General features: G+C 41.6%; 1 protein-coding gene across 1 annotated transcript in view; it reads right to left on the bottom strand.

The window, feature by feature from the left end:
- Positions 1–13880: 13880 nt before the first annotated feature.
- LOC143286552 (vesicular glutamate transporter 2.2-like) overlaps positions 13881–22500 on the bottom strand; it is a 26812-nt gene continuing 18192 nt past the window's right edge. Inside the window, exons 10-12 of the mRNA XM_076594163.1 lie at positions 21582–21709; positions 19395–19479; positions 13881–15279 (exon numbers count right to left, since the gene is read on the bottom strand). Coding sequence (XP_076450278.1) covers positions 15068–15279; positions 19395–19479; positions 21582–21709 — 425 coding nt within the window. The 3' untranslated portion in view covers positions 13881–15067. The remainder of the gene's footprint in view (positions 15280–19394; positions 19480–21581; positions 21710–22500) is intronic.

Genomic DNA, 22500 nt, shown 5'->3' with positions numbered 1-22500 from the left:
TGGAATTTTTATTTATTTTGCAAATGTTTTGGTGCAGAGAGTAAAAAAGGGAAATTACTCTGTAATTAATGCTAGGGGACTTAATTTATCACAAATGAGTCTTGAAGGCCTTGCCTCTCTTGTTTTTATTATTATTTTTTTTTTTTTTTTTTTTTTTTTTTTTTTTAAGGGTAATCGGACATTTTCGTCTTCAGCAATGACTGGACTATACTGAGCCCAGCCTTATTTTGTTGGGTCTGTCGTGTATCCTTCAATTCCTTGTGTCTATTTTTGTCTGATATTAACTCTGTGATGACTGTTTGCTACTGTGTGTGTGCCTGTATTTAGTTCTGTGGGTTTTCTTCTCGTGTTTTCTGTCATTGACTCTTGTCTTATTTATCTTCATTGTTGTCTTTTTTTTTTTTGTCTTTTTTTTTATCTTTATTTTTCTTTTTTTTCTTTTTTTTTTTAATTATTGTTATCTCCTCTGCTGTTTTGATGGTCATAGTCGACACGACTGACTATCATATAGCTTTTGTTTCCAGAACTGACTTGCGCATACGTCATGGATTTGTTTTGTATCTATTTTTCTCTGATCATTTTGTACTCAAGAATCCTCTGTATGTGTTGATTTCGTGTCCAATTGGGTATTGTGTACGGTCTCTGTTCAGTTCAGCTTTCCACGCATTTGGTATGGCATTGATCAGGGCCTTATCTCAAATAGAAGGCCAGCATGAGAACAAACCACGTCTTTTATTGTTTGTATGTTATTAGATTTCCACTAGTCCACAAATCTTGTATGTAACTGTACCAGCTTTCGCCCATTGGAGTTAAAAAAAAGTTTTCCGTTTGTATTTTAACGTGTTTCTTTTCCATACTGGTTCTGTGTGAGTGTTTTCTATTTATCGTTCTATGTCTAGGGCTGTAGTAGCTTTTGAAACTTCTGTCCAAAATACTAAATTCATCTTTATTTAAGCCTTGTATTTTGTTTAGGGCGACGTTTGCGTTGAGAGTGCAATGAACGTTTGCAAAGAGGAACAGTTGTTCCTTAGCTGTTCGTATCCAAAAAGGCCTGTCTCTATATTCTTCTGCGAGTTTGGACGCCTATTTTGCAAGGAATATTCTCTGTTGGTGTTCCACATTTATCTTCTAAACTTAAATTAAGCACGCTCCATAAGAATCTGTATATAATACTATTGATGTAATTTAGTGTTGTTTTAGGCATAGCCAACGCTTGCAAGATATATGAGATAGAAGCAGAATTTTTGTCAATATTATTTTAACATATAGTGTGGGATTTCTGTGCTCCCATGTTTTTTATTATTCTCGTGGTGTTTTCGATATTATCTGATCAGTTATCGTTGATTAGCGATGCCTCTGTAAAGGCCGAGAAGTAGACTTCGAAGATTTTCAGTTTTCCTTTTATCATTGGGATTTCGTCAACCTTTCCATTTTCAGTTTTCCTTGTGCCAAACCATATACTTTTCTTCTTCTTCTTCTTCTTCTTCTTCTTCTTCTTCTTCTTCGTTCGTGGGCTGCAACTCCCACGTTCACTCGTACGTACACGAGCGGGCTTTTACGTGTATGACCGTTTTTAACACCCCCCACTCCCACCCCCATTGTAGGCAGCCATACTCCCTTTTCTTGGGTATATACCTATCGATTTTAGCTTATTAGGCCGGAGAAATCTTCAAATTGTTCAACTCTTTGGATTGTTTATTTAATATCTATTTTGTTTTTCATTGTTAATGTTGCATCGTCTGCGAATTGTTTGCCTTTTTTGTTGCTTTTGTAGTACCACTTCGAATTGAGATTCCTGTCATATTCTTGTTATTTCGGATCTTAACTGCAAGGATCTCAACAACAATTATAAAAAAGCACAGGGCTCAGTGGAGAGCCTTGTTTTATTCCTCGTTCCCAAGGAAAATAGTCTGATAGCCAACCTCCATTATGAATGCAGTTTTCTGGCTGACTCATCGCAGTTGTGCTGTGATGTATAAATTTGGGGCCGAAATTAAAGATGCTGAGTGCCTCGGTGATACATGTTTTGGATAGGGTATCGAAGGCCTTGGAAAAATCTAGTGCAACTAGTGCACCAGCCTGGTCTGTTTTATTTATGTATGAACCACGATCATCAATAAGCCTTCAATGTGAAAGTTATCTTTCTGCCTTTTATAAGATCTACCTGATTGTCATCTACAATCTGCTTTATTACTGTTTGCAGATGTCCACCTAAAGCTTTTGTGTAGATCTCATAATCTGTGTTCGTCAGTATAATTGGTCTGTAATTACTTAAGTTATTTTTTGTCCAGATTTTGACTTTTATGCAACAGAGGAATCACACCCTCCTTTAACGAATAAGGTAATCGGCCGTTTTGAACCGATGAAATATTGCAGTTGTAGTGCGGCATTATATAAGTGTAGGTAAAACGAAGGGGTTAATCTATCTGTGCCTGGAGAAGAATCTTTTTGTAGAGTTTGGAGGGCCTAAGTGAATTCCTCTTCGGACAAATATAATTTTTGACTCATTTGTGTAAACAAAGTGAGTCTATGTTTTAATCCGGTGTTCGGTTGTGTGTCTGTGTGTCCGTGGTAAACTTTAACATTGACATTTTCTCTGCAAATACTTTGTCAGTTGACACCAAATTTGGTATAAAAATAAGAAAAAAAAACCTTCAGTTCTTTCCAGTCATCTTGTTTAAAACAATATTGCACCTCTGGGATGGGCACAAAAAATAAAAAAGAAGCCTAATTATATGCAAACTGCATTTACTGTTATATTTATATTTTTTGTATTCTCTAAACTTGGCACTTTGACCTCTTATTCTGACACAACAACAAGAGGAGTCATTATTATCATTTTTTGTTCAAACAGGAACTTCTTTTGCTAAGCATGGAATTTTTATTTATTTTGCAAACGTTTTGGTGCAGGTAGTAAAAAAGGGAAATTACTCTGTAATTAATGCTAGGGGACTTAATTTATCACAAGTGAGTCTTGAAGGCCTTGCCTCTCTTGTTATAGAATTGTTTTCGTTCGTGATGGGAAAGAGCTGCTTATTGTTACTGGTATGTGTGGTTACATGGTTTATCCTATCATTAACACCAATATTCTGAGCTTTCGTGTCAATTTTGTTATTATATTTCAGTTGGAAATTATACAAATAATGAGGCAGGAGACGATATGATTAACAAATAGTAAAGAGTGGTAACTCTCTCCATTACACAAGGTACACAACTTCAAGTCAGTGATGCTTACGCTACCGATTCAGCTAGCACACAGGTAAATAAAAGGTACATTGGAACAAACCCAGACACTTCCTCAAAAAAGGAAGCACCGGGCCTGTCCTTGTACCAATCATTTGACATGTGCACACAGCAGCAAAGACAGTTATATTTCAGTGGATATGTGTACCTACTTTGAGTGCCATGTCAGATGGTGCCATATACAAGCCAACACCAAATACACTCACTCCAGACCTTGCGTTTTGTAGCACGTCTTGATATTTTCAAACTGCTGTTTTCAAATTGACTGGTGTGTGTTTGCTAAGAACTGTTTTTTGAGCATCGAATTCTGTTCCTTGCCCTGGTATACTGGTTCGAGTTTGCGCTTGTGTTCCCCACAATACCCACACATAATCATGTGCGGATACTATCATTGAGTCGAACCAGTCTGACATGTGCGAAACCAAATCATCTCTCTGGATTTAAAGTGGTCCAGACTATGGGAGTGAAAACGCAATGGGTAGTTTTACAGTAAAAGAATGATCTTTGTTAACATAGATCTCTTGATTTAGCACGCCCGGCTTCTTTACTGCATATGCCGCCCCAGTTTTCTTTTCGATTTTGTTTTTGTTTTGTTTGTTTTGTTTTTTTTTTCTTGTTTTTTTTTTTACTTCTTTTTTTCGTTGTTTTTTTTAATTTTAAGTCGCGTCTTTATTGAAACTATAAATCATTTCGTCCGTATTGTAATTATATGTATATATATATATATAGAGAGAGAGAGAGAGAGATATAGAGAGAGAGAGAGAGAGAGAGAGAGAGAGAGAGAGAGAGAGAATTCTGACAGGTATTCAAAAAGAAACATTACCATGATGTGTACATTTGTTTGATTGTTGGTTTTCATGAAATGCCTCCTCTTCCTCCTTCTCCCTCCCCCCACCCCCCCAACCCCCCTCCAACTCCCCCCTTTCCTTTTTTCTTTATCGTTTCTTCTTCTTTTGATGTGAAAAAAAGCTTACTCCTTTTCCTTTTCCCTTAGTCATTTAATCCACACTTTTAAATTAAAAATTAAAAATATTGCTTGGTTTGACTTGACACACATACACTGGAGTGGAATTTCCTATGAAAAGTTGCCTGAGACAACTCTCTTGATGCTGCGTTCTCTCTCTCTCTCTCTCTCTCTGTATGCACGTACGCGCGCGCGTGTGTGTTTGTGTGTGTGTGTATGTGTGTGTGTGTGTGTGTGTGTGTGTGTGTGTGTGTGTGTGTGTGTGTGTGTGTGTTATATTCACAAATTGACAGACGGATGGACGGACAAACTGACGATTAATCTATCAATCAATCGATCTTTCTTTACAGGCAAGGTCTTTGGCTGGCAGGGGGATCACTGCTGACGAAACACACTGGTACTTCCCCTTGACTAACAATTCCTGTCTGTGAAAACAACAACAGAGCATTGTGAGAGAAAACACAGTCCTCGTCACTTAACACTCTTTCGACACATTACGGTAACTAGACACTGATTGTCATGGCGGGTATAACCAATCTGAATCGGAGGGAATCCAATAAAAACTTGCAGCTTGAAGAAAAACTACAAGAACACGAAACCGACATTGAAAGAATGATGGACGTTGAGCCAGTCTGTTCTGCATTGAATCGAAAAGGTATAATCGATGACCGTGACCTGTCTGACATATTAAACTTGAAAACGAAGAAAGACAAAGTTAATGATATGATTTCGAGACTCTGCGCACCGCGCAGGGATGGACACCGTGTCTTAGAAGAGCTGATCGACGTGCTGAGAAAATCCGAAACTCCAGATCACGCCAAGCTCGCTGACAAACTGGAAGGTACTCCTGGATCTGAAGCGGCAGGGCCATCACTAGATCCCGATGAGGTCATTGCCGCCAGAAAAGGACAATCTAAGCGAGAACGGGAAGTGGACAAAACGATTCATGACCATGAAGTTCGAATTACCAATATCGAAAGAAACGACGCAAAAAGAAGGGAAACCAAGGATGCTGACAGAGAGGAAATCGAAAGGCTGAGAAGAGCGCTTGAGGAGAAAGAAAGGGAACTGGCAAAACTAGAGGAACGGCTGGCAACACAAGAGAAAGAAAACCAACACCTGAAATCCCATGTTGCAAAACTGAAATCTGAAATAGGTGTTTTGCAGAGGGAAAAGGCAGAACTTGAAGACAGAGTCAAAGGTCTAGAAACCAGTTTGGAAAATATGAAAACTGATTTGGAAGATACGAAAACTAATTTGAAACATACGGAAACTGATATGAGCAAAGTACTTGAACGACTGGAGAGACTTGAAAAATCTTCAACAAGGCCAGAACCAGAGACCAGACCGAGAAGAACAAATCAAACCATCGTCCCACAGAATCGATTTGAAAGCCAACCGAACGCCAGGCCACAACCCTTGAGAAAGTCACGTTTAACCAACACAGGGAGAGGATCTGCAAGGAATAACCCTCGACAATGATAATGAAAATAGTAACATTGAACAGTGTTTACGAACCCACATTTTTCTCGGTCCTTACTGCTATCTTTGTGAGACTGTCAAACGCCTGCACTCTTTCTCTTCGACTATCATCGCAATTGGTTTTCCACAGCTGAAAGTTTCCTTGTAAGGAATTATAAAAGGTGAGCTGACTGAAGAAATAGAGCCGAAAGTTTGTTTGTCCAATCTAATACCTATAAACACATGTCAAAAGCCATATATGATTTAGAGAAGAGGCAACAGTGTGCGTCAATCAGTACCATCAGTTCAAACATTTACGGACAATGGCAGAGGATAGGGGTCTACGTATTCCTCTTGAAGAAAAGAAGCTGTGTTTTATGAAAAAAAAAAAGAAATAAATAAATAAAAAGCAAATGATATATTACTGGAAAGGCTACGAATATGAATCGTCCAGAAAGTAGTTCAATGTCACTGCTTTATGCATTTTTGTCCGGGTAATGTTTACACACAATGAAGACAGAGTTCTAGGATAATACAAAAGTGATGAAATCCTGTTTTTCTTTAAATTGCAAAAATGACCATGATAATGAAATCTGACATGATTTCACAATTTTCGGTGTAGCTACACACCTGCATACAAAACATACTTCTAATTCAATTATTCTATTCGCTAAAGTGTGAAACTGGCATATGTTATCCACAATATCAGCTTATCATGTCAAACCGAGTTTGTTTGTTTGTTTTGTTTGGTTTGGTTTTGGGGTTTTTGTTTTAGGTATGTAGTTGAAAAGTGCGATGTTAACCCATTTTACAGTTCATGATAGCAAAGCAATTGACACATTCATCAATGAACCTTGCTTTTAGGAGTATAAAAAGAATATAGAAAAAAAGGGGGTGGGAGGGGGGTTCTAAGCTAGCTAGAAATGACCCGTGGAGATAAATTTGGCTCAGAATTGATCCCTTCCTCTGTTTGTTGTAAATAACTTCCAGTGAAGGGAAGAGAAGGGGGAAAGCACAATACAATACACAAACTTTATTGTCTATACTTTGGTACAGAGATTTTCTTTTTGGCAGCAGCACATGTCCAACATAAGAAGAAAACAACAAACAAATAAAACGAATAGAAAATTAAAAAATAAATAAATAAAAAGATAAATTAATTGGCACCAAATGGAAATAGCTATATACAACTTTTCAGATTACTGAAATTTACGTGCCTCTCCATTTCAGTCAGCCAAGCCGCATTGCACATCTTCCCACACCACACACACACACACACACACACACACACACACCACGCGCACACACACACGCACACATACACTCTCTCTTCCCCCCTCTCTCTCTCTCTTCACAAAGTATGCAACTACAAAGATCATAGTTCATTTAAAAATCAAATATCACCAGAGTAAGACAAGAATTAAACCAAATAGCAGCACTTCCATAGTTCACAAAAAAAGGCATAAGAGAACAACAACTTTCATTCATTCATACTAATCAAAAGCCCCAACACAACTTCTTCACACACACACACACACACACACACACACACACACACACACACACACACACACACACACACACACACACACACACACACACACATGCGCACACATTCACACATAAACATGCACAACAGATGTGCAGCAAATACGCAGACTCGCATATGTGAAAGTACAAATGTACACGGGCCCAGCATTACATAGAAAAGCACACGAGTCCCAACGCATAAACACACACACACACACACACACACACACACACACACACACACACATAAACTCATGCACATTATATATTGCGTAGCTCCCACTATACCCAAAATGCACACATACATACACCCCCACCCCCAACACACACACACACACACACACACACACACACACACACACACACACACACACACACACAGAGTTATTTGCCTGTTTATTAATTCATTATTATTGCCTTTTTTCTACATTTCATTTCATTATTTTCATAATTCCTTTTTTTTAATCTTATTTTATTTTTAGATTTTGTTTTAAACTTATCTATCTTTATTTATCTATTCCGCAGCCTTGGATGCTAGTTGGCCTTTGGGAACTATCACGACGCCGACTGTCCTGAAATCCTCTTGGCCGAGAGAGTGGGGGTGTAACTTGGGCAAGGCACTCTCCACTGTAAATAAATTCTAGTCCAGATATTCAGGACAGCAGTTACTTCCTCTGCTGTTCTGATGGACATAGTCGAACACGAATGACTATCAAACACCCTCGCCCAAGGTAGCTTGGAGGATAGAGAAAGCGAGAGAGATGGTTGGGGGGTGGGGAGGTGGGGGTGGGGGGCTTTGGGTGTGTGTTTGTGGGTGGGGGGAGTGGTAGGGGGTGCGGGGGAGGGGGGTGGGTGGGTGGGGGGGCAACAGTGCAAGCTGGCTAAAAGCTCAACCACTCCTCTTATTTCTGTCATGTTGCAATATGGAGGGATGTTGAGATCGATACGAGCTAACCAGGAGTGGGTACTAATCTTGTTTCCGAAAGACTGTGATGTTGGGAGGGGGGGAAGGGGGGGGGGTGAAGAGGGGGGGGGGGAATGGTAGGGATCGGTACAATCTTAGCAAGAGTTATCCCTCTCCATACTTCCGCCACGTTGTGATGAAGTGCACGTAAGCCAAGCCCAAAACAACCGTTTCCTGTCGCTTTTATCACGTTGTAATGAGGAAAGGGCTGCGGTAGGAATTGTAGTTGAATGACTCCTTTCCTCTACTTCTACCACATCGTGATATCTTAAGAGTGTCAGTTTTGGGCAGCCTGTAGCTAACCTGTTCCCTTTACTTTCGCCACGTTGTAGTGGGGATTGGGGAGGGGTGAATATTGACAAACTGTTTTAAGTTGGACTACCCCCACATTTATTTTCTTTGAGTTGTTATTGGGAAGGGTGGAGGTCCATATAGGCTCGCCAAGAACAGCCCCTCCCTCCCACCCCCCTGATCCTTTTTCATTAGCTTAAACGAGAAGTGGTTTCCAACCTTGGATGGGAGGGGGGGGGGGGGTAGTTTTGACTTACCACAAATAACCCCGGGGGTCATTCCAGGCAAAGGTGGTTTGATCGGAGAAAAATATTTGTCGTTCACAACAGATTTTGTTGTTTTTGTTGTTGTTTCTTTTTAATCGCGCCACTTTAACTGTTCGTTTTTTTCTTTGAGTTTTATGTTTTATTTTATTTTATTTTTTTATCATTTAGCAGAAATGTAATATTCATATGTATTTTGAATTCTGTGGTGATTGTGGTTGTGTTTGCAGTGGAATTGTTTGTTACTTATATTGCCAAACCGACGACACAGGGCCTTACTGGACCTAGTGGCAGTAGATGTGGTAGTTGTTGTAGCAGTAGCAGCAGCAATAATGGATATTTTTAGCGTGTGTTACAATAATTTTCCAATTTTCCGGTCCTGTCATTGTTCCTGCTCCTATTCCTTCTGTCTGTCTCTGTCTGTCTGTCTGTCTGCCTGTCTGTCTCTGTGTCTCTGTCTCTGTCTCTGTGTCTGTGTCTCTGTCTCTGTGTCTGTGTCTCTGTCTCTCTCTGTCTCTCTCTGTCTCTCTGTCTCTGTCTCTCTCTCTCTGTCTCTCTGTCTCTCTGTCTCTCTCTCTCTCTCTCTCTCTCTCTCTCTCTCTCTCTCTCTCTCTCTCTCTCAGTTTTTTTCCAATATTCAGTATGTTGACTCAAGTATTTACGAAAAATAAGGTTTACATGATGTAGTTTGTGGCATGTATTCAGGACAAAAGCTTGCATGATTATTTGTTTCAATTGCCTTGAAGGTGTTAAACGGTGATGTTTGCTTAATTCTTATCTTTCATGTTATGATTTTGTCATGCCTTTTCCTTTGTATCTGTGAAATGACCTGTTGAACTGAAAAAAGATGGGAAAACATGGAATACGATAATTTTCGCCGATGATAGAATACTTCTCCTTGACAGTGTTATTGGATTAGTAATTCAGTTAAATGTTTTAAAACGGGCCGATTCCTTTAGCGGATAAGTTGCATCGGTCCGTTCCTTTGAATAAAGCTTAAAGCTTAAAACATGTACATATTGAATGAAAATTCGTACAATTATCAAGTGTAATGAATACTTGTAATAGTAATGGTTCTGTTATCAATAACACGATTGTGTAGACAGGTGTGTGAAATGCTGTGATAGCAACATGACGCTAAGAAAGTAAAAGAAGTTGATGTAAAGACAGAGAACTGGTTTTGGTATCGTCTGGATCTGCATGGGGTGGGAAAGAGAAATGCACTTTTTTTCAGAATGTTAAGACCGCTTAAGTAACTTTGACACACACACACACACACAAAAAAAAAACAACAACAAAAACCTGATATCCTTAATACAAGGAAACTACGATTGAATGGTCGATCTTTTTTGGTTGTTGTTTCTTTCGAACTGAAAAAAAGAGAGAAAATGAATGATATCGGGGCGTTCTGTCTAAATTTAAAGCGAGAAATTTGGAGTTGATCCAAAGAGAAAGTGGTTTATCAGAAAAGAAGAAAGAAACAGTTTGCGTCAAATGTGCCGCCACGCTGCCGAAGACGAAGCTCATGTTCGTTTGTTTGTGTTGGTTGGTTGGTTTTTATTGAGTGGAATGTGAATCGGTTTGAAACAGAAGAGAACTAGTTTCCTCCCAGGATGTACTAAGACATGATCGAAATAGGTATCTTTCATCCGAAAAAAATATCACATTATTGCTGAAACAAATAACAGAAAAAGCAAAAATATGTCTATGTCAAGAGCGAAGCCAAAAGATTGGAGGGAAATTTCTATTTTCCTGCTGACTGGATTTTCACTAGATCTGATCAATGACTTGTTTATGGCCTTTCTCTCATGCTCGTTGCTAATTGTTCATTATGTATTTATTGCTTGTTAGTATGTAAATCACGGACAGATCATATAACTGCCGAGAAGGTGTGGATAATATACACACGTTAATGTCTGTAAGTCTTTCTTTGCTTTGGTTTACATTTCATTATATTTGAGCATGTACTCAGACTTTATATTCGTCGCATTCCTAAAATGAATGACACACATTAGAACTAGCGCTGTATTAAACTATTGCCTGCAGGGTAGTTAGGCCTAATAGCGAACGAGCCAGGTGACGCCACCAACTCAACGTGTGTATTGTACAGGTAACCGGTTGTACGATCTTCTGTTTTTGAAGGCTTTTTCCGATTGGTTGTACTGGAAAAGTTCGTCTGCTCCTTCTTTTCAACGTTTTTTTTTTTTTTTTTTTTTTTTTTTTTTTTTTTTAACGGTTCAAACAGCAGGGCTGTCTCACGGTCAATTCGAAAGGGCAAGTCTCATTGCGGACGTTGGGTTTGGGTACATGTGGACAATTAAAACAGAAGCAGGTCTTGAAGTCATTAGACATAACATATAACTGGAACATCGCACCAGCCTACTGTATTGTTGGTTTTGATCACACTTGCACACGCACATTTAAACACACAAAACCCGCAACACCCTTTTGAGAATGCTCAGTAACTGTGCAGCATCGTTCGCAAATAGACTCACGTCAAAATATCCATGGTCTACTCGCAAACGACACTATTTTGGAGATTCCTGTCAATACTGATATTCTGGTCTGTCACCAACATGCTTCTCCCAGCATTGGTAATACATAATTCATTCAGCATGTCCAATCGAATCAGCTATTTTAAAAGATGTCAAAGTTCAAGTCCTACTACTTGCCTCCCTTGATTTTAGTATTTCAAGAGCGCGGAAACAGCCGGAAATAACTTGACTGGTTATTGGAAATGGATATTCATTGAGATATCAGAGCGAGGTCGAAGCAGACGTTGAATTGTGAAATGTGTGTGATGAGAACGCTTCGAAGTGGGGCGGTACACGAACCGTTCGCAATTACACGCTGTTCGCAGTTAGGCCTACCTGCCCTAAATTATCAAAGTGTCAACTTTATCTCTGTTTCTCTCTCCTGCTTTCTCTGTCTTTCTCGTTTATACATGTACCCATATTTATGTTTGTATTAATATTTGTATTTGTATTTCTTTTTATCACAACAAATTTCTCTGTGTGAAATTCGGGCTGCTCTCCCCAGGGAGAGTGCGTCGCTACACAGTACAGCGACACCTTTTTTTTCTTTTCTTTTTTTTTTGTATTTTTTCCTGCGTGCAGTATTATTTGTTTTTCCTATCGAAGTGGATTTTTTCCACGACATTTTGCCAGGAAGAACCATTTTGTTGCCGTGGGTTCTTTTACGTGCGCAAAGTGCATGCTTCACACGGGACCTCGGTTTATCGTCTCATCCGAACGACTAGAGTCCTTACCACCACTCAAGGTCCAGTGGAGGGCGAGAAAATATCGGCGGCTGAGCCGTGATTCGAACCAGCGCGCTCAGATTCTCTCGCTTCCTAGGCGAACGCGTTACCGCCAGGCTATCACTCCACATACTGATATGTAGTATTGAGGGAGCCAGTTTTTAAGGCGTCAATGGTTGTGCTTATTGTTTTTTTCTCAATCGTGTTCTCTTTTATTTACTGTCTGTATGTATGTCTGCTCCACCCCCACCCCCCACCCCTCCTCTCTCTCTCTCTCTCTTGGTCAGCCAGTTTGTCTATTCGTCTTTCTGTTTCTCTCTATCTCTCTGTTCCGCTGTGTGTGTGTGTGTGTGTGTGTGTGTGTGTGTGTGACATATCACATTTTTTAACCTTGATATGTACCACCCTTCTAATATACTATGTTATTTTAAAAATAAAACATCTGTGTTTGTGAGTTTGAGTCTAGGCCTGAGTGTGTCTGAGTGTTAGTGTGAGTGTGAGTCTCTCTTTCTCTTTCACTCTCTCTCTCTCTCTCTCACTCTCTCCTCTCTCTCCCTCCCTCTGTGTGTGTGTGTGTGTGTGTGTGTGTGTCCCCCATCCTTTTTCTCCATATGCCTCTCTCTCTCTCTCCCTCTCTCTCCCTCTCTCTTCCCATCGCCTTCTCTCTCTCCCTTTCTATGCTACTCTCCCATCACACCAACGATCACCTCACAGGAAGACTGGCAGAAAAGTGGAGCAGCAACAAGTCTAACCTGAAAGGAAGAGCTAGAGCCATGACTAAGCAGACCAAAACAGGCACCATCTGCATGGCTCAGTGTCAGTTTCAAGGGAGTGGGGCGTCAAGGCCTGCGGAGTGATCTCTGTCCGCCACCCCCCCCATCTGCTTAAAAACAACAAGAAAAAAAAAAGGGGTGCACGCGCGAACAGACAAAGAGACACACAGACACAGACACGGACAGACACACACACACAGACATACGCAGACACACACATACACAGACGCACGCACACACACACACACACACACACACATACACATACGCACGCACACACACGCGCACACACATACGCACACACACACACGCACACATACGCGCACGCACACACATACGCGCGCGCGCACACACACACACACACACACACACATACACACACACACACACACACACACACACACACACATATACGCACACACACACACACACACATACACACACATACACACACACATACGCACACACACACACACACACGCACGCACGCACGCACACACACACACACAAATAACGAGGGGCAGAAAGAAATCATGACTCAAATCTTTATTTCACAAGGATATATATTGACTTCAGCATGGCCTACCCTTTCAGGTCACTGCTGTGGTAGAGAACATGTCCTTCTGTTTGATATTCACCCACTTGACAGAGCACTGCAATGGTCTAGGTGTACTGTTTGAGATCAAGGTCTTGCACTTTTCCTGCTTGGACCAGTGTTCTTATGTTCCTGGTGGCAATCTCTTCCATGGATATTCCTTGTCGACACTTTTTTTTTGTTGGGGGGGGGGGGGAGAGGAGAGGGAGGGGGGGCATATGGTACGACATGTGTAACATGTGAACAAGAAAAAGCACATAATTATGATGAAGCTCATGTCATTATTACAAATATCAAGGTTTGTGTTGTACATGTATCGATTATTCTTTTGATTTTAAACAGACCAACCAGAAAGGGATGACAATCATGCACACTGAGAGGAAGGCAAAGAGAAGGGAAGAGATTCAGAGAGAAGAAGAAGAAGAAGAGAGAGAGAGAGAGAGGGTGGAGGGGTGTGGGGGGGATTTTACAAGAATGATTGCACAAAGTCAAGCTACAAATAATAATAATAATAATAATAGTAGTAATAGTAAAAAAAAAAAAAAATAATAATAATAATAATAATAATAACAATGATAACTCATATTGAATGGACTGGGAGAGCCACAGTGTATCTACACCTTGTCGATGTTTCCACCAGTTTACAATGTCCATCACAGCCACGGTGGCTGACGGTAGACGTGGTCCCCTTGCTGGGCCGTACGATGACCGAACCGACATAGTTATTGGTGATTCGTTCGTCACGTAGCGTGTCTTGGGCAAGCCAAATCTTGACAGGCGCTGTAGTGTAGCGACGCGCTCTCCCTGGGGAGAGCAGCCCGAATTTCACACAGAGAAATCTGTTGTGATAAAAAGAAATACAAAATACACACACAATGGAATTATGTTGGGTTGTTTTTTTGTTGTTGTTGTTTTTTTTTTCTTTTCCATCTATTCTCAATTGTCACATTAAATTTATATACAAAATAAAACGGTGGTCGACCCAAGGAAAAAAAAAAAATCTTGACAGAGTCCATTCCTTTCCAGGTCGATTTTTTGGGGGTACACTCCTTCCCCCCCACCCCCACCCCCAACCCCCTTGCCCCCACTCAACCCTTCTTCAACCATCTCACACATGCGGTCGATAGTACTCAGTTACTAGTAGCAGAGGTGAACCTGACTCACAGAAGAACACACAGAAGAACAAGCTGGGTTCCGGGAAAATCTGAGCGCGCTGGTTCGAATCATGGCTCAGCCGCCAATATTTTCTCCCCCTCCACTAGACCTTGAGTGGTGGTCTGGACGCTAGTCATTCGGATGAGACGATAAATCGAGGTCCCGTGTTGCAGCATGCACTTAGCGCACGTAAAAGAACCCACGGCAACAAAAGGGTTTTTCCTGACAAAATTCTGTAGAACAATCCACTTCGATAGGGAAAACAAATAAAACTGCTCGCTGGAAAAAAAAAAAAAAAAAAAGGTGGCGCTGTAGTGTAGCGATGCGCTCTCACTAGGGAGAGCAGCCCGAATTTCACACAGAGAAATCTGTTGTGATAAAAAGAAATACAAAATAAACACACAATGGACTATGTATATATATATATGCAACGTTTCAGTGCCCCCAAGAGGCATAAGAAATAAACTTGTTTGCCTTTTTTTTTTTAATCTTTATTTTCTAAACAAAACAAGCTTTTTTTTTCTCGTCAACATGCGCACATCCTATGCCCGCCATAGTTGCACACGTGACTAAGAGCAAGTCACGTGCCCGTTCCCGCCACGCTCTTCGTGGATCTGGCTGGAGGCGAGGCCTGAGGGGGTGGTTCCGGTAGTGGCTTCTTTGCAGGAGGGAGGAGGAGGTGGTGGTGGTGGTGGTGGTGGGGGTGGTGGTGCACGTCGTTTGTGTGTCTTGACGTTGAGCCGTTCGGTGCCAGAAGGGACGGCCCACGGTTGTCGTTCTCCTGCAACACGTAATCCTGACAATGATGATGATGATGATGACAATGATAATGATAATACTTAATACTAATACCTCCACGATGTGGAGTGATGGCCTAGAGGTAACGCGTTCGCCTAGGAAGCGAGAGAATCTGAGCGCGCTGGTTCGAATCACGGCTCAGCAACCGATATTTTCTCCCCCTCCACTAGACCTTGAGTGGTGGTCTGGACGCTAGTCATTCGGATGAGACGATAAACCGAGGTCCCGTGTGCAGCATGCACTTAGCGCACGTAAAAGAACCCGCGACAACAAAAGGGTTGTTCCTGGCAAAATTCTGTAGAAAAATCCACTTCGATAGAGAAAAACAAAAAAAACTGCGAGCAGGAAAAAGTACAAAAAATGGGTGGCGCTGTAGCGTAGCGACGCGCTCTCCCTGGAGGGAGCAGCCCGAATCTTACACAGATAAATCTGTTGTGACAAAAAGAGTAAGACAATACAATACAATACAATACAATGCAATTACTACTTCTAATGATAATGATAATAATTATAATTGTCATGCATGCCCAATGTTTCGATTTGAAGTTCTGGATAGGCAAGGCTTGACGCAGGCCTGGAGCATTATTCCTGTTTTCTGAAGACTGATGATCAGTCCAATAAAGGCCTTTGCTGCTGATGATGAGAGGCAGCTGTCGAAGTCCCAGCAGGGTTGATTCGATCAGTGCTGCAAGAAGTACACTGCAGTCATCTACAAGCGTAAGGACCTCCGGGTGTTCGGGTTTTCATCCTGCAGACGTTTCCTGTTAATTAACCCTTTCACCGCCAGTCAATTTAGAGTACAAAATTCCCTTGTAGTATAAAAACAGAAAAGACAGTGGCTAAGAATAGCTGGTGATTCCCCCTGCGATGTATAGAAAATATGGCCTATCATACCACTGAACATTAATAGCAGTAGGTTCATAGATAACAGACCAATGAATGGTCACCATTCAGTGACATGGGTTCCCTACCACGCCTGTGCATAAATGCGAGCATGGCGGTGAAAGGGTTAAAGAAACCGCCCTCACATCTCATCTTTCGCGGATATTAACCCCAGCGTCGGTCCTGGGGAGGACGTAATGATCAAAGGGAATCTTTAATGCGCTATTCCTCCTTGAGAAAAGGACCCAAAGCGCTAACATAACTGTATTGCCTTGAATTGCATTACTCTTTTTTTTCTTTCTTTTTTTTTCTTTTTCTTTTTTTTTTTTTTTTTTTTGTTTTTTGGTTTTTTTTTGGTTTTTTGTCCAACAGATTTCTCTGTTTTACATTTTTTCTGCCTGTAGTTTTTGTTGTTTTTTTTTGTTTTTGTTTTTTTATTTATTTTTTTGTTTTGTTTTTTGTTTTCCTATCGAAGTGGATCTTTCCACATAATTTTGTCATGGACAACCTTTTTGTTGCCGTGGATTCTTTTACGTGCGCTACGTGCATGCTGCACACGGGACCTCGGTATATCGTCTCATCCGAATGACTAGCGTCCAGACCACCACTCAAGGTCTAACAGAGGGGGAGAGAATACTGGCGACTATTGCGGGATTCGAACCCGTGCGCTCAGATTATCTCGCTTCCTAGGCGGACGCGTTACCTGCAAGCCATCTCTCCAACTGGGAGAGAGTCATAGAATTGAACAAAACAAGGCACTGTCATCAAGACATGCAAGCAGTACAAACAGAATGTGTCAATGACAAAACACGCATACACACACACGCGCGCGCGCGCGCATGCACACACACACACACACACACACACACACACACACACACACACCACTATACCACACCACTCCTCGCCAAGCCATACGCCATCACCGACACAAAAATTAATATGAAAGCTGGTTTGTACATATTTGTCTTGAGGCCAGATTTAAACTGAACTAGATATGAAAAGGCACGCTGTCCTTGTAATTTTTTTAATTTTTATTTTTACATAAAACACATAGAAAAGAAATAATGATTTTAATTAATGAATACAACTGAATAGACAGATAAATAAATAAGTAAATAAATCAATCAACAAACAAATTAATACATAAACACAGGGACACCATTTTAGGGAGCCCTCTCCCAAACTGAAACAGCTCTCTCCATTCTCTCAAACCTCTCTGCCCTTTCATAACCCTGTCCCTAACCCCACCTCCCCACCCCACCTCACACACACACCCACCCACAATCCCAAAGTCTATCTTCCATCCCCCACTCCCCTTCCCACTCAACCACACACACACACACACACACACACACACACACACACACACTCACACACACACACAAACTCACACAAACACACACTCCTCCTGATCCTCCATAATAACCCCTCCCAATGCACGCACACAGCCTTGCACGACAGCAGCATACAATATAGCTCGATCTGATAGTTGAAATCGTTTGAACGCTTTAACAACCTCCAGAGCAGTGGAGTGTTCAGCTCTTTTCACAACTTCTGACCCTCTTCCAGCCGTGATTACAATATCATTCAGATCTGTGACGTACTAGGTACAGGTGTCTGCCTGAATGGGTTTTTTTTTTTAGTTTTTTTTTTTTAGTTTTTTTTATCACAACCGATTTCTCTATGTGAAATTCTGGCTGCATTGCTCTCTCTCTCTTTTTATTTTATTTTATTTTTATTTTTATTTTTTTTTTTTTTGTCACAACAGATTTCTTTGTTTTATATTTTTTTTCTGTCTATAGTTTTTGTTGTTGTTTTTATTTTTTTTTTATTTGTTCTTTTGTTTTCCTATCGAAGTGGATCTTTCCACATAATTTTGCCATGGACAACCTTTTTGTTGCCGTGGGTTCTTTTACGTGCGCTAAGGGCATGCTGCAACACGGGACCTAGGTTTATCGTCTCATCCGAATGACTAGCATCCTGACCACCAGTCAAGGTCTAATGGAGGGGGAGAAAGTATCGGCGGCTGAGCCGTGATTCGAACCAGCGCGTTCCGATTCTCTCGCTTCTTAGGCGGACGTGTTACCTCTCGGCCATCACTGCTGATCAGCTAGAGAACAGCATGGCGGAAGGTGCAACCCACAGTTTCAGTTTCAGTTTCAGAGTCTCAAGGAGGAGTCACTGCGTTCGGGCAAATCCATATACGCTACACCACATCTGCCAAGCAGATGCCTGACCAGCAGCGTAACCCAACGCGCTTAGTCAGGCCTTGAGAAAAAAAAATATATATAGATAAGCTTACATAAATAAATAGATAAATAAATAAATAGATAAATAAATAAATAAATAAATAAATAAATAAATAAATAAATAAATATGATATAAAAAAAGAAGGAGGAGTCAAAGTGTGTGGACAGATCCACGTATGCTATGGTCAAGGCCTTGTGAGCCTGCCCTTGGTTTAAGTTTGTGCACACACCAGTACCCCACCCCCACCCCTTTACACACACGCACGCACGCACGTACACACACACACACACACACACACACACACACACAAGTATAATGCACACCAGTACATATACACACATCAGTGCAGACACACACACACACACACACACACACACACACACACACACACGTACACACACATACACACACACACACACACATACTCACATACATACACACCAGTGCATATACACACATCAGTGCACACACACACACACACACACACATACACACACACGCGCGCGCGCATACACACACACACACACACACACACACACAGTTTCAGTTTCAGTAGCTCAAGGAGGCGTCACCGCGTTCGGACAAATCCATATACGCTACGCCACATCTGCCAAGCAGATGCCTGACCAGCAGCGTAACTCAACGCGCTAAGTCAGGCCTTGAGACACACACACACACACACACACACACACACACACACACACACACACACACAAGTATAATGCACACCAGTACACACACACACACACACACACACACACACACACACACACACACACACACACACACGCACATACACATGCACACCAGTACACATACACACATCAGTGCACACACACACACACACACACACACACACACACACACACACACACACACACACACACACACACACACACACACACACACACACACACACACACACACGTACTACCTTCTTTTTTTCTTCTTTTTTTTTTTTACCTGAACCAAACAGCATGAAACAGATCGCGGCAAAGGCCAAAATTCCGCTGGTGATGCGGAACACTTCATCCCACCCTTCAAATGTCTGGGCGGAAAAAAATAACAAAAAAACATGCACAGTTATTACATTCTTATAAAAAAAAAAAAAATAATAATAATAATAATAAAGTTAATGTACTCTTCATTAAGACAGGGCTGTATTTTATTTTAATGCTGAAAGAATCGAGTGATTCTTCAGATCATTTTGTATTTTGTATTTCTTTTTATCACAACAGATTTCTCTGTGTGAAATTCGGGCTGCTCTCCCCGGGGAGTGCGCGTCGCTACACTACAGCGCCACCCTTTTTTTTCTGCATGCAGTATTATTTGCTTTTACTATCGAAGTAGATTTTCTAACAGAATTTTGCCAGGGACAACCCTTTTGTTGCCGTGGGTTCTTTTACGTGCGCTAAATGCATGATGCACACGGGAACTCGGTTTATCGTCTCATCCGAATGACTAGCGTCCAGACTACCACTCAAGGTCTAGCGGAGAGGGAGAAAGTATCTGCGGCTGAGCCGTGATTCGAACCAGCGCGCTCAGATTCTCTCGCTTCCAAGGCGGACGCGTTACCTCTAGACTATCACTCCACATGTTGACTGCGAGTGGTCGACCGCTGCCCCTCATTGAATTAACAAGCAAGCATACTGATTCAGGCACACCTACATCAGGAACAGCTGGGAAAGAAAAAAAAAATAATGTGTTTGGGAAATCAACGTTTCAGCCAAAAATGAACAGTGGCTTATAACCGATACCTGTGATTTTTCACTGTTAACGGTTCAAAAAAAAAAAAAAAAAAAAAAAAAAAAATATATATATATATATATATATATATATATATATCACGTGCAAGAAAGAACGTCTGCTAATGGTAAGTAGTACTCATTACATCAGCTGTTACACCACTGTTTGCCGAAAATTTCAACATTCTTTCATCATGCCCCAAAGATGAAACCTCAATAAGTTCCGAAGTGGTTCTTAACTTTTGAAGGGCGCAATAGCCAAGTGGTTTAAGCGTTGGACTTTCAATCCGAGGGTCCCGGGTTCGAATCACGGTAACGGCACCTGGTGGGTAAAGGGTGGAGATTTTTCCGATCTCCCAAGTCAACATATGTGCAGACCCGCTACGCAAGCAAAATATCAAATACGCACGTTAAACATCCTGTAATCCATGTCAGCTTTCGGTGGGTTATGGAAACAAGTACATACCAAGCATGCACACCCCCGAAAGCGGAGTATGGCTGCCTACATGGCGGAGTACCCCTTATCTCAGATGGGGCTCGCCGCGCTCACAATAAGACAGAAATTTAAGACTAAATGACGCAACAATATGTACAAAATCAACACAGTCTCACATGACACTGGCTAAAATATACATATATAAGACTAAGTGACATAAAAAAAATGTAAATGAACACACGCACCATCACAGTGCCAAATCACACAGGCGCAAATCACAGCAAAACACAGCACATCACATTGTCAAAATAGATGAATAAAAATGAAATGAAACAAAGCCCATGGGACCAAGCATCACGAAGAACACACTGAAATCATCACAAAGGTATACAACTCAACAAAAAGAGCACTTCCTTGCAGAAGAGGAATCTATGATCTGTGTGTTTGTCATGTGCACCTTTCGTTTTGTCATAATGCTGATGATGATGGGAGCTATGACAGTGAAGAATGATCTATGGTCTGTATGAATGTGTCATGCGCACCTTTCATGATGACGATGATGATGATGGGAACGCTGACGGTAAAGAATGAACTATGGTCTGTATGAATGTGGCATGCGCACCTTTCATGATGATGACGATGGTTGCGCTGACGATGAAGAATAATGTATGGTCTGTGTGAATGTGTCATGTGCACCATTCATGATGACGATGATGATGATGGGAACGCTGATGATGAAGAATAATCTATGGTCTGTGTGTATGTGTCATGCGCACCTTTTGTTTTATCATGATGCCGATGATGATGATGGGAACTATGACAATGAAGAATAATCTATGGTCTGTGCGAATGTGTCATGTGCACCTTCCGTTTTGTCATGATGCCGATGATGCTGATTGGAACGCTGACGATGAAGAATAATCTATGGTCTGTGTGAATGTGTCATATGCACCAATGTGTCATGCGCACCTCTCGTTTTGTCATGATGCCGATGACGATGGGGGCACTAACGGAAGCCAGGTTGCCGAAGGTGCACGTGACTGCCACGAGCACTGAGGCGTGCCGTGCTGACAGGTCGTAGTGGTTCAGCTGCCACCCTGAACACATGGGGCCACATCATGTTATTATGATCATCGTCATCATCGCCGTCGTTGTCACAGTCACCGTCGTCGTCGTCGTCGTCATTATTATTATTATTAACCCCCCTGCCCCCCCCACCCTGACTCTTCCTCCTCCGCCCCTCCCTCCCACCCACCCCTCCTACAGAATTCATCATACTGAGACAAGGACTCAGTTCAACTTTTGTTTTTCAAATCTGATTTTGTGGATGTTTGTGTGGTGGTGGTGGTGGTGGTGGTGGTGGTGGTGGTGTGTGTGTGTGTGTGTGTGTGTGTGTGTGTGTGTGTGTGTGTGTGTGTGTGTGTGTGTGTGTGTGTGTGTGTGTGTGTGTGTGTGTGTGTGTGTGTGTGTGTGCGTACTTGTGCCTGACTATTTGGTCTTGATTTTTTCCCGTATTGATGTCAGTTTTTAGCGCTCTTGGCCCTTATACTGAGAAGGTTGAGCGCATCACAAAGCCAGTAGTAGAAGCAGTAGTAGTTGTAGCAGTAGTAGTGGTGGCACTCCTCCTCCTCCCACCCCTCCTCCTCCTCCTCCTCCTACTACTACTACTACTGCTGCTGCTGCTTCTAATGCTACAACTATGACGACAACTACAACTACTACTACTACTACTGCTGCTGCTGCTGCTGCTACTACTACTACTGCTGCTGCTACTGCTGCTGATGCTGCTGATGCTGCTTCTAATGCTACAACTATGACGACAACGACGACTACTACTTCTACTACTACTACTACTACTACTACAGCTGCTGCTACTGCTGCTGCTGCT

The sequence above is a fragment of the Babylonia areolata genome, chromosome 10 (genome assembly GCF_041734735.1).
Source record: "Babylonia areolata isolate BAREFJ2019XMU chromosome 10, ASM4173473v1, whole genome shotgun sequence".
Lineage (NCBI taxonomy): Eukaryota > Metazoa > Mollusca > Gastropoda > Neogastropoda > Buccinidae > Babylonia > Babylonia areolata.
The sequence above is the reverse complement of the archived record's forward strand: the minus strand, read 5'-3'. Positions and strand labels throughout refer to the sequence as shown.